The sequence below is a fragment of the Theropithecus gelada genome, chromosome 9 (assembly GCF_003255815.1).
Source record: "Theropithecus gelada isolate Dixy chromosome 9, Tgel_1.0, whole genome shotgun sequence".
Taxonomy (NCBI): domain Eukaryota; kingdom Metazoa; phylum Chordata; class Mammalia; order Primates; family Cercopithecidae; genus Theropithecus; species Theropithecus gelada.
In genome coordinates this window covers 15330530-15343167 of record NC_037677.1, presented here as the reverse complement: position 1 = coordinate 15343167, position 12638 = coordinate 15330530, and the positions used below count along the sequence as shown (strand labels likewise).

The following is a 12638-nucleotide window of genomic DNA, read 5'->3' as shown; positions in this document are numbered from 1 at the left end:
ACAGACTTAACCCCCACATCTTCCCTAGCTCCAGACTTCCTGCTACATATATGCCAAACATTTCCTCATTCTAGATTCCAGGTTATCTGCTACCGGTCCTATTATATTAATACGTTGAGTATTTCTAGGTACCAGGCCTGATTCTAAGCCTTTGGCGGGTATTGTATCACTTTACATAGCAATCCCTGAGACAAGGTCTACAAGTATCCCTATTTGCTGGATGAGTAAACTGATGTATGGACAAGTAGAGTAATGTGCCCAATCTCATATATGGTAAACAGCTAGTAACCAGTCAGTCTGACTCCTGGGCCCATGAGAAACTACCTAAATCTTAAAAACATTCATTTCAAAGTAATAATAAGATACCAATATCAATTAGTTTAAAAATCTGAGTCATGTTGAGAAAATTATGTTTCCTTCAAAGAACTGCCATGGTTGTTTTATTATTTAAAATTATTTCCATCACACAATGTTTGTGTGCTAACACTTAATATATGATAAAATTAGGACATTTCCTGTGCCATCTGGGTGGGCAAGGCAAACTGTCCCTTTTTGCTATTTCATATTTGAATACCCTACATCCACAAAGTTATTTTAGGATCTTTATACCATAAAACATAGGCTGAGATGAAATATGTAAAACATTTATGATTTTATTCTACAGCTATCATTAATCTAAACTGAAAAACAATTTATTCCAGTATTTAGTCAACAAAATTATTAATAATTTTAAAAATTACTAAAGTAACTAAACTTTCTTTGAGCACTCACCTTGTTTTCCATCCACATAAACTTTTTAAAGAAAATAAGTTGGCTGGGTGCGGTGGCTCAGACCTGTAATCCCAGCACTTTGGGAGGACGAGGCAGGTGGATCGCCTGAGGTCAGGAGTTCGAGACCAGCCTGGCCAACATGGTGAAACCCTGCCTCTACTAAAAATACAAAAATGAGCTGGACATGGTTTTTGTACAGGCATGTGCCTATAATCCCAGCTACTCGGGAGGCTGAGGCAGGAGAATCACTTGAACTGGGGAGGTAGAAGTTGGGGTGAGCCAAGATCGTGCCACTGCACTCCAGCCTGGGCAACAGAGTGAGTCTCCGTCTCAAAAAAGAAAAAAAAAACGAAAAAGAAAATAAGTGACCAACTAAACAAACATGTGGCTTTTTATTAAAAGCACTGAAAAATGCTCGATATCACTCATCACCAGGGAAATGTAAATCAAAAGCAAAGTAGGACATCACCTCATACTGTTAGGATGGCTGTTATCACAACACCAAAATATGGCCGGGTACAGTGACTCACGCCTGAATTCAGCACTTTGGGAGGCGGAGGCGGGTGTATCACTTGAGGTCAGCAGTTTGAGGCCACCCTGGCCAACATGGTGAAACCCCATCTGTACTAAAAATACAAAGAATTAACTGGGCATGGTGGTGTGTGCCTGTAATCCCAGTTACTTTGGAGACTGAAACAGGAGAACTGCTTGAACCCAGGAGGTAGAAGTTGCAGTGAGCCGAGATTGCGCCACCACACTCCAGCCTGGGCAACAGAGCAAGACTCTGTCTCAAAAAAAAAAAAAAAAAAGGCCGGGCACCGTGGCTCATGCCTGCAATCCCAGCACTTTGAGAGGCTGAGGTGGGCAGATCACGAGATCAACAGATGGAGACCAGTTTAAGCTACATGGTGAAACCCCGTCTCTACTAAAAATACAAAAAAATTTAGCCAGGCGTGGTGGTAGGCACCTGTAATCCCAGCTACCCAGGAGGCTGAGGCAGAAGAATTGCTTGAACCCAGGAGGCAGAGGTTGTGATGAACCGAGATCGTACCACCGCACTCCAGTCTGGGCGACAGAGCAAGACTCCATCTCAAAAAAATAGAAAAAAGAAAGAAGAAAAGAAAAAAAAAAAGTCAAAATATAGTGATAGCAAGGATGCGAAGAGAAGGAAACCCTGGTATACTGCTGGTGGTAAGGTAAATTGGGACAGCCTCTATGAAACAGTATGAAGCCTCCTCAAAAATAGAACTACCATATGATCCAGCAATTCCGCTTCTGCGTATATATCCATAATAAACAAAATCACTATATCAAAGACATATTTGCAATTCCATGTACACGGAAACATAAATTCACAATACCCAAGATATGGAAACAACCTAAGTGACCTACAACAGATGAATGGATTAAAAAAAATGTGATATACACTGTGTGTGTGTGTGTCTGTGTGCACATAAATGTATAAAATGGAATATTATTCAGCCTTTCATAAAAAATGACATTCTGACATTTGTGACAACATGGATGAACCTAAAGGGCATTATGCTAAGAGAAATAAGCCAAACACAGAAAGACAAAATCTGTATGATTTTACTTATAAGTGGAATCTTGGAGGAGAAAGAAAATGAACTTATGCTAATAGAGTAGAATGGCAGTTACCACAGGGAGTGGGGTGTGAAAAAAGGAAAAATATTGTCCATAGGGTAAAAACTTTCAATTGTAAGATGAATGAATTCTGTAGACCTAACATATAGCATGGTGAGTCTAATTAACATATTTTATACTTGAAATTTGCTAAGAAGCTAGGCACAGTGGCTCATGCCTATAACCATGACACTTTGGGAGGCCAAGGCAGTAGGACTGCTTGAGGCCAGGAGTTCAAGACCAGCCTGGGTAGCAAAGTGAGACCCCATCTCCACAAAAAAAAAAAAAAAAAAAAAAAATTTTAATTAGCTGGGCATGGTGGTGTATACCTATAGTCCTAGCTACCAGGGAGGATGAGGTAGGAGGAACACTTGAGCCTAGAAGTTCAAGGCTACAGTGAGCTATGATTGCACCACTGCACTCCAGCCTGGGTGACAGAGCAAGACCCTATCTCAAAAAAATTAAATTAAATTAAATTTTAAAAAATTTGCTAACAGAGTAGATCTCAAGTGTTTTCACCACATATACACACAAAATTATATCTATGTAGTGTGATGGATAAATTATCTTGATTGTGTCAATCATTTTACTAATATATACATATATCAAAACCTCACACTGTACCCTTTAAATATATACTATTTTTACTTGTCAATTATACTTCAATAAAGCTGGGAGAAAGCACAATTAAAATTATAAAACACTGGGATTCCCTTCCACCAAAAAAACCCATTGTGAGTCAGTAACAAACAACTAAGGCATTAAAAAAAAACACTGAAAGAATTAACTCATCAGATACATTCTGAGTCGTCATATGAAAGGAGGACTTTTCTAACAGTGATGCAACAACTTTGTAAACAGTCATTCTTTCCAAGGCAGAAAACAATTATTTCTGAGTGGTAAACAATTCTGATTTCATGAATTGTAGGTGGATGCACTGCACAGTGAAATACATAACTCTAAAGACTGATAAACCTAAAATAGGTCCTTGAAATTTATGAACGGATAAGTGCCCAAACATGACAAAATACAGTAATCTAAATTCTAAAACAACACCATAGGATATATTTCTCTTGTACAGTGAAGTTAGATAAAACAGAAAGTTTTAATTTGCATCTTCAGATCCCTTGAATTATTGCCTATCAAAGAAAAGAAGAGTCTTGAAAGTCTACTCACTCACAGCACGATTCACTGCCAAACATCTGCACCTCTGCATTACAAACTCTAAAGCCCTGAACCTTCAGAAACTACTGCAAATATTCATAACCGCTCACAATAAATCTGTGATCAGAGACCAACCAGAAATATCCTGCATGTATGTTAAACCCTGACATAGAGACTGGTACTTAACTAAAGTTTGTTAAAATAATTTACTTTTAATCATCACCAATGATTGAGATGGGAGAAATATCTTTGGGGTATGGGACAGGATGTTATAGCAATGACGCACATATAAGGATTTGTCATGTTACCTGTTCTTGTTTCTCCAGCCACTTGCCCACCATTGGGTGACTGGCACTCAGAGACGAGCGAGCATTGTCTCTCTGAAATTGGTTAGACCAGTTACTAGTATCCCGTGGGAGGCTTCTGTAGTTTTCATCTTTCTATTCAAAAAGAAACAAAAAGGCGTCTTGTAAAAAACCAGACCTTGCAAATCAGTAATGCACCTGGTTTTTCAAAAGTAGCAGAAAAATGATTCTACATATTTAAAACATCTTTCCAATCCTATACAAAATAGCTGATTGAGAACATTCCACCCAGATTAGACCTTGGAATTATAACCATGTGCCGAGGACAGGCAAGTCTAATAATTACAGCAGGAAGGGCACACACGGCACACAACAGACACAACACTACACTTTGCACTCCTACCCAAATCAATCACCTAAACCAAGTACGTGCACCGAAAAGTGAACTTCTATACGAGACTTTCACTCTTTCTCAACTGGAGCATATTCTCTTCTTTCCAGTCTCATAACTAAATTATGAGGTACCATCTTAATTCATCAGAAATGCTAAAAATAAGGAAGACTAATAAATTTGCCCTTTCTTCAAAGCCTTATGGTTTTGTGATTTTTGGATAAGAGATTTAGATTATCCAGGTTGTTTCCATTACCTACTTCACAAGTTAGTAGTCAGCATTAATTCAAGTATCAGGGGAAAAAACTGGCCTTTCACAATTATTTGTTACATAATAGATACATAATTGTTCACTGTGACATGAATATGACAAGTGATGTCTTTACATAAATAAATATTTATCAGCTAAGTTTTTAATACTCCCCAGAACAACCAAATGCTACTTGATATTTCTTTCAAATAAAAAATTATAGTAACTTCCTTTGGCTTATGAGCTGTAAAACTTCATTTCAATGTTCTAAAAAGAAATGAGAAACCTAGGATAAACTAGGAGAGTCATATTTTTTAGTTCAATGACTAAATCTAAATCATCTCCTACAAGAACAAAGTAAAATATTACCGTTAGTTGGATCCACTTAACTCAGTACACCAAGTTAGAAGTACTAACATATTGTCCTTAGTAACACTGTTAAGAGTAATCTGGCTATAAGTATTACATGTGGGATTGATACTTACTCTTCATGTGCTAAACTATATGAACACTCAATACAAACACAAACAAAAAAGTGTAGTAGAATAGGTTTGCAGTGTGTATAACTTAGTTATAGATCAGGATACTATTTGCTCTTCCTTCATGAGTTCCATCAGGGAATAAAACTTAAAAATGAATTGATAGTCTTGGGTTTATGTCAATATTGGGACATATGTTCAAACAAAAAAAATTGATAAACATTTACCAACATAAACTTTGGACATGAAGCTTTATAAACTTTAAGAATTAACCTGCAAGAAATAAAATCTTTAACAACTCAGTAGCGAGATGGAACTTTAGCAGCAAGTTTTTTGTTTGTTTGTTTGTTTGTTTGTTTTTTAATAGAAATGGCAAGGAGAAGACATGGACAAAAAACTAACTAAGGAAGCAAACTAGAAACTAAAGTTCACCGTATTTCAAGATACTAAGTCTCTCCTTAAAACTTAAGCTTCAGAAAAAAGGAAAGGAAATACTGTTTCATACGATAGTCCATAGATATAAGCTTATTCTGATAAGAATTTTTTATAAATCATAGAAATTCAGGTAAGTCATAAAGGGTAAACTTACTAACGACAGAACCTTATTTATTAGTGACAGAACCTTATGTGTCTACAAAGAGAAGGAGGATTTAAAGTACACTGAAATGCAAGTATAATTTTTATGTCAAAAATAAAAATTGAGGCTATCATTGACTAGGGACCAGGCTTTCATACTCATTTCCCACCATTTGAGGTGATTATTACACCAACTGCTTACTTAGAAAATGAATAATTAAACCAAAAGTATTTTTTTAAATCTACCCTCTCTTTTCAGTAGGAACTGTATTTCAGAGACATCAACAGTACCAGTTGATGAGGGGAAACTTGTCTTTTCAGAAGAATGCCAAATAATAGAAATAGAACTAATAACAGAATTAGAAACATGACCATTTTCAATTCCTAATGAAATAATTAATTCAGGCAAAGATAACCATACTAAAACCATTTTAAGAGTTGATAGATAACTGGATATTTGCATAGTGACAAAATACCACTTGAAAAGAAAACGAGTCTACTTTTGAAATTAAAAGATCAGGCTCCACACAATTGTCACCTTTTGGTGTCTGGAATCCAGTATGCTACTGGTACCCACCCCCCTGCTCCTTCCTGAATCTATGCCACTTTTCCTCTTCCCGTAAATGGTCTTGTTAGCTCTATGAACTGCTGAGTATTACCTCTCTGGACAAGCTCAAAAACTGCACAATTTCACCACATCTCACCCTGACTACTTTCAGGCATAAGTCACGAAAACGAAACTGTTTCCTGAATTCATGATCTCAGTTTCCAACAAGAGGTCCCAAAGACACCTTGAAACTGAGCTCCCTATTTTGCTCAGACACCATTCCCTAAAATATTTAGAATTAGTTTTACTCTCTTTCCTCCATCTTTGATCTCCACAGCTTCTAGGTCTTATTGATCCAACATTTTTGCTGATTTTGGTCCTTGGCCATAAACCTAGTTCAGGATCAGCTTGTCTCTGACCTGACATTTTAACAGTGGCCTTCTAACTGGACACAGGCTCTAGTCGCAGCCTCTCTAAAAATGTTCTGCACCACTTTCTGGCAGAGGAGTTTCCTAAAACGTATGTTGGGTCACATCAAACCTCCAGCAAACACTGTAGGTAGACCAGAGGGAATTTCAGACAATGGTGCTTGCTGTGCCGCACAAATTTCTTCACCTTCATTCTTGCTTTCTTTGAGACCTGGACTTCCAATATCATTTCTCCTATAGAAATACTGAACATTCTCCAAAGCCCAGTTCAAATGCTACTTTCTAACAAGTAGTTCCTGATTCTCAATAGAACTAATCATGCCATGCTTTCTGTTACCACTCTGTTCTAATTTTACTTTAATTATGGTTCTAACTTATAATTTAGTTAACTTTAAAAACTGCTATTTCTACTCTTACAGGGAAGCCTGGGGAAATCATCATTCACCTTTAAACCCAAGCACTTAGCACAGTGGCTTACACCAACCTGGGTGACTTTTTCATAATTTTTTTTATGTTGCCTATTTCACATGGTTTCAGAATCCTGGAATTTTAAAAGAATATTTTGATAAGTTGTTTTAAAAATTGTTTAGGGAATACTTCGAAGAGGTATTAAGATAAACTTTAGTAAAATGTATTTTCGGTGAAATGTAATGATTGTATTTTTAGATTTATACTAAAAGATGTATACCACTGTTATATGCCTATTTCAATTTCATGTCACACCTACAGCATATGAAGTCTCTGGCAAATGTGATTATTTCCAATCGCATAGAAAAAATAGTACACTGTTTCTCCATGTAAGTCAATTATGACATGCAGTACCTGCAGCACAGCAACACACAATAATCAGATTAAGAGACAGAACGGCTGAAGATAGCAAGGTCTGCAATTTTCCACTACATTTGAAGAATTCCACAATTTTATAATTGTGGAATCAACTTTGAGTTCATGGATAATAAAACTAAAACTGGCGTTCACTCTCATAACAAAGCAATTTTCCTAATTCATGTAAAATCAATAATGAATCCATATATTGACTTATGTATAATGTATGAAAACTGCAGTTATTTACAGCAATCTTGAATTATCAATTGAAGAATTTTTAAAATACACTATTAATTCCTATCAACATACTTGTTATATTTCTGACAGCATCATGCAGATCCTACTAGCGTTTCAGTCATGTTTCTTCCTCCCAATCCTGAAATCTGGCCACAAATCTAGTTCACCATCTACTGCATACAATGTGTATCAAGTGCATACAAGGACTGTAGGCCTGTAAAGCTGTGTGTCTGTATTTATGATAAACATCGCAGCATACAATGTATTAAATATTTTCTACAACACAATTTATACTAGATACTCACCACTGTCCATTGAAATATACATCATGCACTCTATTTTCAATTTGAAAATGTTTGCTTTAGTGTAAATAACTGTTAAAATATGGCAGTCGTAACTAGTCTATTCAAGACGATATACACTCACTTATGAATCAAATTATAACTATAAACCAAAAATTTTAAATCAAATATACACAATTCTAACGATTATAAAACTTACTGATGTCATAAATTTGTTAGAATTATTACTTTATCTAAAAGATTATACAAGAAAAATGCCATAAGAAATTATTCTCCCTTTTTTAAATTATAACTTTAATCCTCCACTTATGCACTTATGAGGCTGCCCCAAATAGCTGCTCAGCTTTGTGCTAGGTGGGAAATTTTCCTTCTTGCCAGAAAAAAACAGATGTTCCTGCTGTGATCAGGGATTTTCCTTATCATCTAAATGTACCGCCACAGCATCAGGTGTCAAAAAGCCACTCCGGTTGGGAAATGCATATTAATTTGCTGCTCCCTGGTAGTGGTATCCTGGCTATGGAGAAAATCTCTTTCAGGGTAGGGAAAGTAAGTGTCTTCTCCCACCTCAGCCCTCCCCAAACTTATTACAATTCAGTAAAATCATGTAGAACCCACCCAATGCCTTGAGATAGAAGCTCATTCCCAGCATACTAAGCTGCAACTCCAAGGCTTTATCTCCCAGAAACAGCTATTTAGCTGATGGTCAGATTTCTTGGCAAGACTATATCCCTATGTTGCAGAAGTCAGAACTGGGGTTTCATGAACATTACAGAAGTAATAAACATTTCTATGTTGGCATAGGAAACCCAACTATGTTTCCACTTCACTTCAGTGCAAAAATTTCAATTTTTTAAAGAATTATGAGAAATCATACCATATTTTGAAATACAAAATACTCAATGCATATACATTTCATTCAGAACCTCCATGTATCATATGGTTTCAAATATGCCCATGAGATGTTAAGATTTTACATTTCACATTTTTCAACACTGTAATTACGGTAAAAGAAAATTCAATGTTCTACTTAATTATTTCTCCAGGAAACGATACACAAAAAACGAAGGGAACTATTTTCAGGATATTTAATCTAAAATTAGGAGACTGAAGTAAAATTAATAATAATGGCTTATAATTTTTTTTGAGACGGAGTCTCGCTCTGCTGCAGAGGCTGGAGTGCAGTGGCGCAATCTCGGCTCACCGCAAACTCCCCTTCCTGGGTTTATGCCATTCTCCTGCCTCAACCTCCTGAGTAGCTGGTACTACAGGCGCCTGCCACCACGTCCGGCTAATTTTTTGTATTTTTAGTAGACACGGGGTTTCACCATGTTAGCCAGGATGGTCTTGATTTCCTGACCTCGTGATCCACCCGCCTGGGCCTCCCAAAGTGCTGGGATTACAGGTGTGAGGCACCGCGCCCGGCCAGAATAATTTTAATTACAAGAAGCTTGCTAAAATTATCAGCAATCATATTACTGATTTAATGTAGCAGACTCCTTACTGCCTTTGTGGCAGGAGTTTATCTTTTGTACCTCCTTATGGATACACCAGAGTATGACCTTGGAAGCAATGCCATAGCTAAAGTGAGAAGATAATAACCAGAAGGTGATCTATAAATATGATCTGTATTTTCTGACCTTCATTCATTCATCTTCTAAAAACTAAATAAAAAGAGAGACAGATAAGGGTGAAATAAAATGACTCACACACACAAAAAGCAGGTTTAATCACCAACTTGTAAATGAAGGCAGAAAATTTGGCAGTTGCTATTAGTTTAAATAAACTAAATGCCTATTAAGACTCTTCTTTAAATAAGGAAATCTAGGCTTTTATTCCAAACACAGTATTCATTATCATTTACCCTAGGTGCACGTCTATTCCTAAGTATAACGAACTAACTAAAAAGCAGTATTTGAAATCCATGCAAAGCAACTTCCTACATGTAATGCCTAATGTTGTAGAACTGATGCCAAGCAATCTGTTCCTATATTATCTGTAATTCCTAAGCCAGTATCCAGCACATAAATCAGCACTGGTACATGTGTACATCTTACTTTTCCTTTTTGCTAACATGTTTCCCCCACATTCTTAATAACTATTAATGAGAGGTGTGGAAAAGACAAAGGAAAGAGTATGTGTTTATAAAGCTGTTATAACAGAACTATGGCAAGACAAAGAGGAAACTCAAACATCCATACATTTGTTGTCAAAACAACCACATTGGGATCATTAGTGATAATAAATAGTTTGCTAAACTATGGTGGAGCCTGCAACCAGAAACACTGGTCAGAATCCAGAGATTTTGAATGCCAAAAGACATACTGTAGCACCAATTTAGCTCAAATTTCTTAAGTAATACTTCATTTTTAAATGTCAACTTTCTTTTTATTCTTTTTTTTTTTGAGACGAAGTTTTACTCTTGTGGCCCAGACTGGAGTGCAGTGGCTCAATCTCGGCTCACCACAATCTCCGTCTCCAGGGTTCAAGCAATTCTCCTGCCCCAGCCTCCCAAGTATATGGGAATACAGGCGCCCGCCATCACGCCTGGCTAATTTTTTGTATTTTTAGTAAAGACAGGCTTTTTCGCCCTGTTCAGCAGACTGGTCTCGAACTTCTGACCTCAGGTGATCCGCTTGCCTCGGCCTCCCAAAGTGCTGGGATTACAGGCGTGAGCCACCGTGCCCAGCCAATTTTCAACTGAGTTAAAGTTTTGAACAGGAATAAGTAAAACAATTTTAAAATAATCTATCCAAGCAAATTAACTATCCAACAAATTAATAATATACAAAATAAAATATCCTAACACACACATCAAATTTTTACTAAGATTTTTCCTTTGAAATGTTAAAGGTATTATCCATAGTTCTTAAAACTCATTCTGACCTGAAAAATGAACTATATCATTCTCCACATTTGATAATGCCTTTTCCAGTCATTCTGATACATACTCAGTATCTTCTAGATAATAAAATTCATTTAATTTGGTGAGAAACTCAAGAATGCTGAATATGCCAAAAAATTTTCGTGGTGGAATTCTAATATAGAAAAATTTCTATATTAGAAAGAATCTGAAAATTACAATTAAGTTTCCAAATACAATTCCTGTCACGGCAGCAAACCCTTCAAGTTGATACACTGGCAAAATCAGAAGCATGACATTTAAGTTTTAAGTCATAACCTATAACTGGCCAGTATCTTGTTAACGGTCTTTATAAATCAAACAAGAAAAATAATCGCAGGAGTATGGATCTGTATCAGACTATGAACATAAAGGGATCCAATATGAAAAAGGATTGCTCGGCCGGGCGCGGTGGCTCAAGCCTGTAATCCCAGCACTTTGGGAGGCCGAGATGGGCGGATCACGAGGTCAGGAGATCGAGACCATCCTGGCTAACACGGTGAAACCCAGTCTCTACTAAGAAATACAAAAAATAGCCGGGCGAGGTGGCGGGCGCCTGTAGTCCCAGCTACTCGGGAGGCTGAGGCCGGAGAATGGCGTGAACCCGGGAGGCGGAGCTTGCAGTGAGCTGAGATCCGGCCACTGCACTCCAGCCTGGGCTACAGAGCGAGACTCTGTCTCAAAAAAAAAAAAAAAAAAAAAAAAAAAAGAAAAAGGATTGCTCAAAAATCTCTCCTGGAGACGCAGGTCTGATCAAACTAAAAGGGGCACAGATTTCTCTGAAGCCACCGGATCTGTCCAGAGAGCCAACCAGGGAATCCAAGGAGAAGAGAAAGATTAGCAAAACTCAAGCACATCCAGGGTGCTTGTTTGAACCAATTTTCTCAGCTGTTCCTAATCCACTTTGACAGAGAAGGAAGCCATGAAAAATTCTGGATACAGCATTTTAAAGCTGAAAGGAACAAGCTAGAGACAACAGCCAGGTTAACCTCTTACTGATTGAAAGAAGAAACAGGGATTTGCAGAAATGGTAACAAATAAATTGTGGAGATGAGGATGGCAACCTATTCTCATGGTTACACCTACCCACCTCAATGCCCAAATTCTACTCACTCAATTTCCTTTTTCTTTTTTTGAGACAGGGTCTCACTCGGTCATCCAGGCTGGAGAGCAATGGCACAATCTTGGCTAACTGCAACCTCCACCTCCCGGGCTCCCACCTCAGACTCCCAAGTACCTAAGACTACAGATGCAAGCCAACACACTCAGCTAATTTTTTAACTTTTTGGAGAGACAAGGTCTCACTATATTGCCGAGGTCGGTCTTAAACTCCTGGGTTCAAATGATCCTCCTACCTAAGCCTCCCAAAATATGGAATTACAGGTGTGCACCACCAGCCTAGCCTCCACTCAATCATGAGTAATAAAATTTCCAACTTCTCATTCTTAATCTAACATGGAACCATAGTTTAGGCGTGTAATGACAATAATTTCTGGTATGTAGTCACTGCTACACAAGGATCCCATCACATGGGAAGGCATTTCTTGAATTCAAAACGATGATATAATCTTTGATCACAAATTATATTTTCATAGAGATGGTTGGTTCACTAAGAAATACTATACAGTGTTAAGAATGATCATACATAAAATGTTGGCTTTAAAATTGTCTCATTTCGTTCTTAAAATAATATTTTAATTTTGTTTTAAGTTTTCTTTATTATTTTGTGGGAGACAGGGCCTCGCTCTGTCACCCAGGCTGGAGTGCAGAGGCACAATCATAGCTCACTGAAGCCTCAATCTGCCCAGCTCAAGTGATCC

At 37.3% G+C, this 12638-nt stretch overlaps 1 protein-coding gene across 11 annotated transcripts in view; it reads right to left on the bottom strand.

Annotated features, from left to right (window-relative positions):
• PARD3 (par-3 family cell polarity regulator) overlaps window positions 1-12638 on the bottom strand; it is a 720507-nt gene that overhangs the window by 337344 nt on the left and 370525 nt on the right. For 9 of the 11 annotated variants that reach the window (XM_025396019.1, XM_025396023.1, XM_025396022.1 and 6 more), the window contains exon 5: window positions 3888-4019. The exons of the other annotated variants lie outside the window; for them this stretch is intronic. In XM_025396019.1, the coding sequence (XP_025251804.1) occupies window positions 3888-4019 (132 nt within the window). The remainder of the gene's footprint in view (window positions 1-3887; window positions 4020-12638) is intronic. 11 annotated transcript variants of the gene reach the window in all.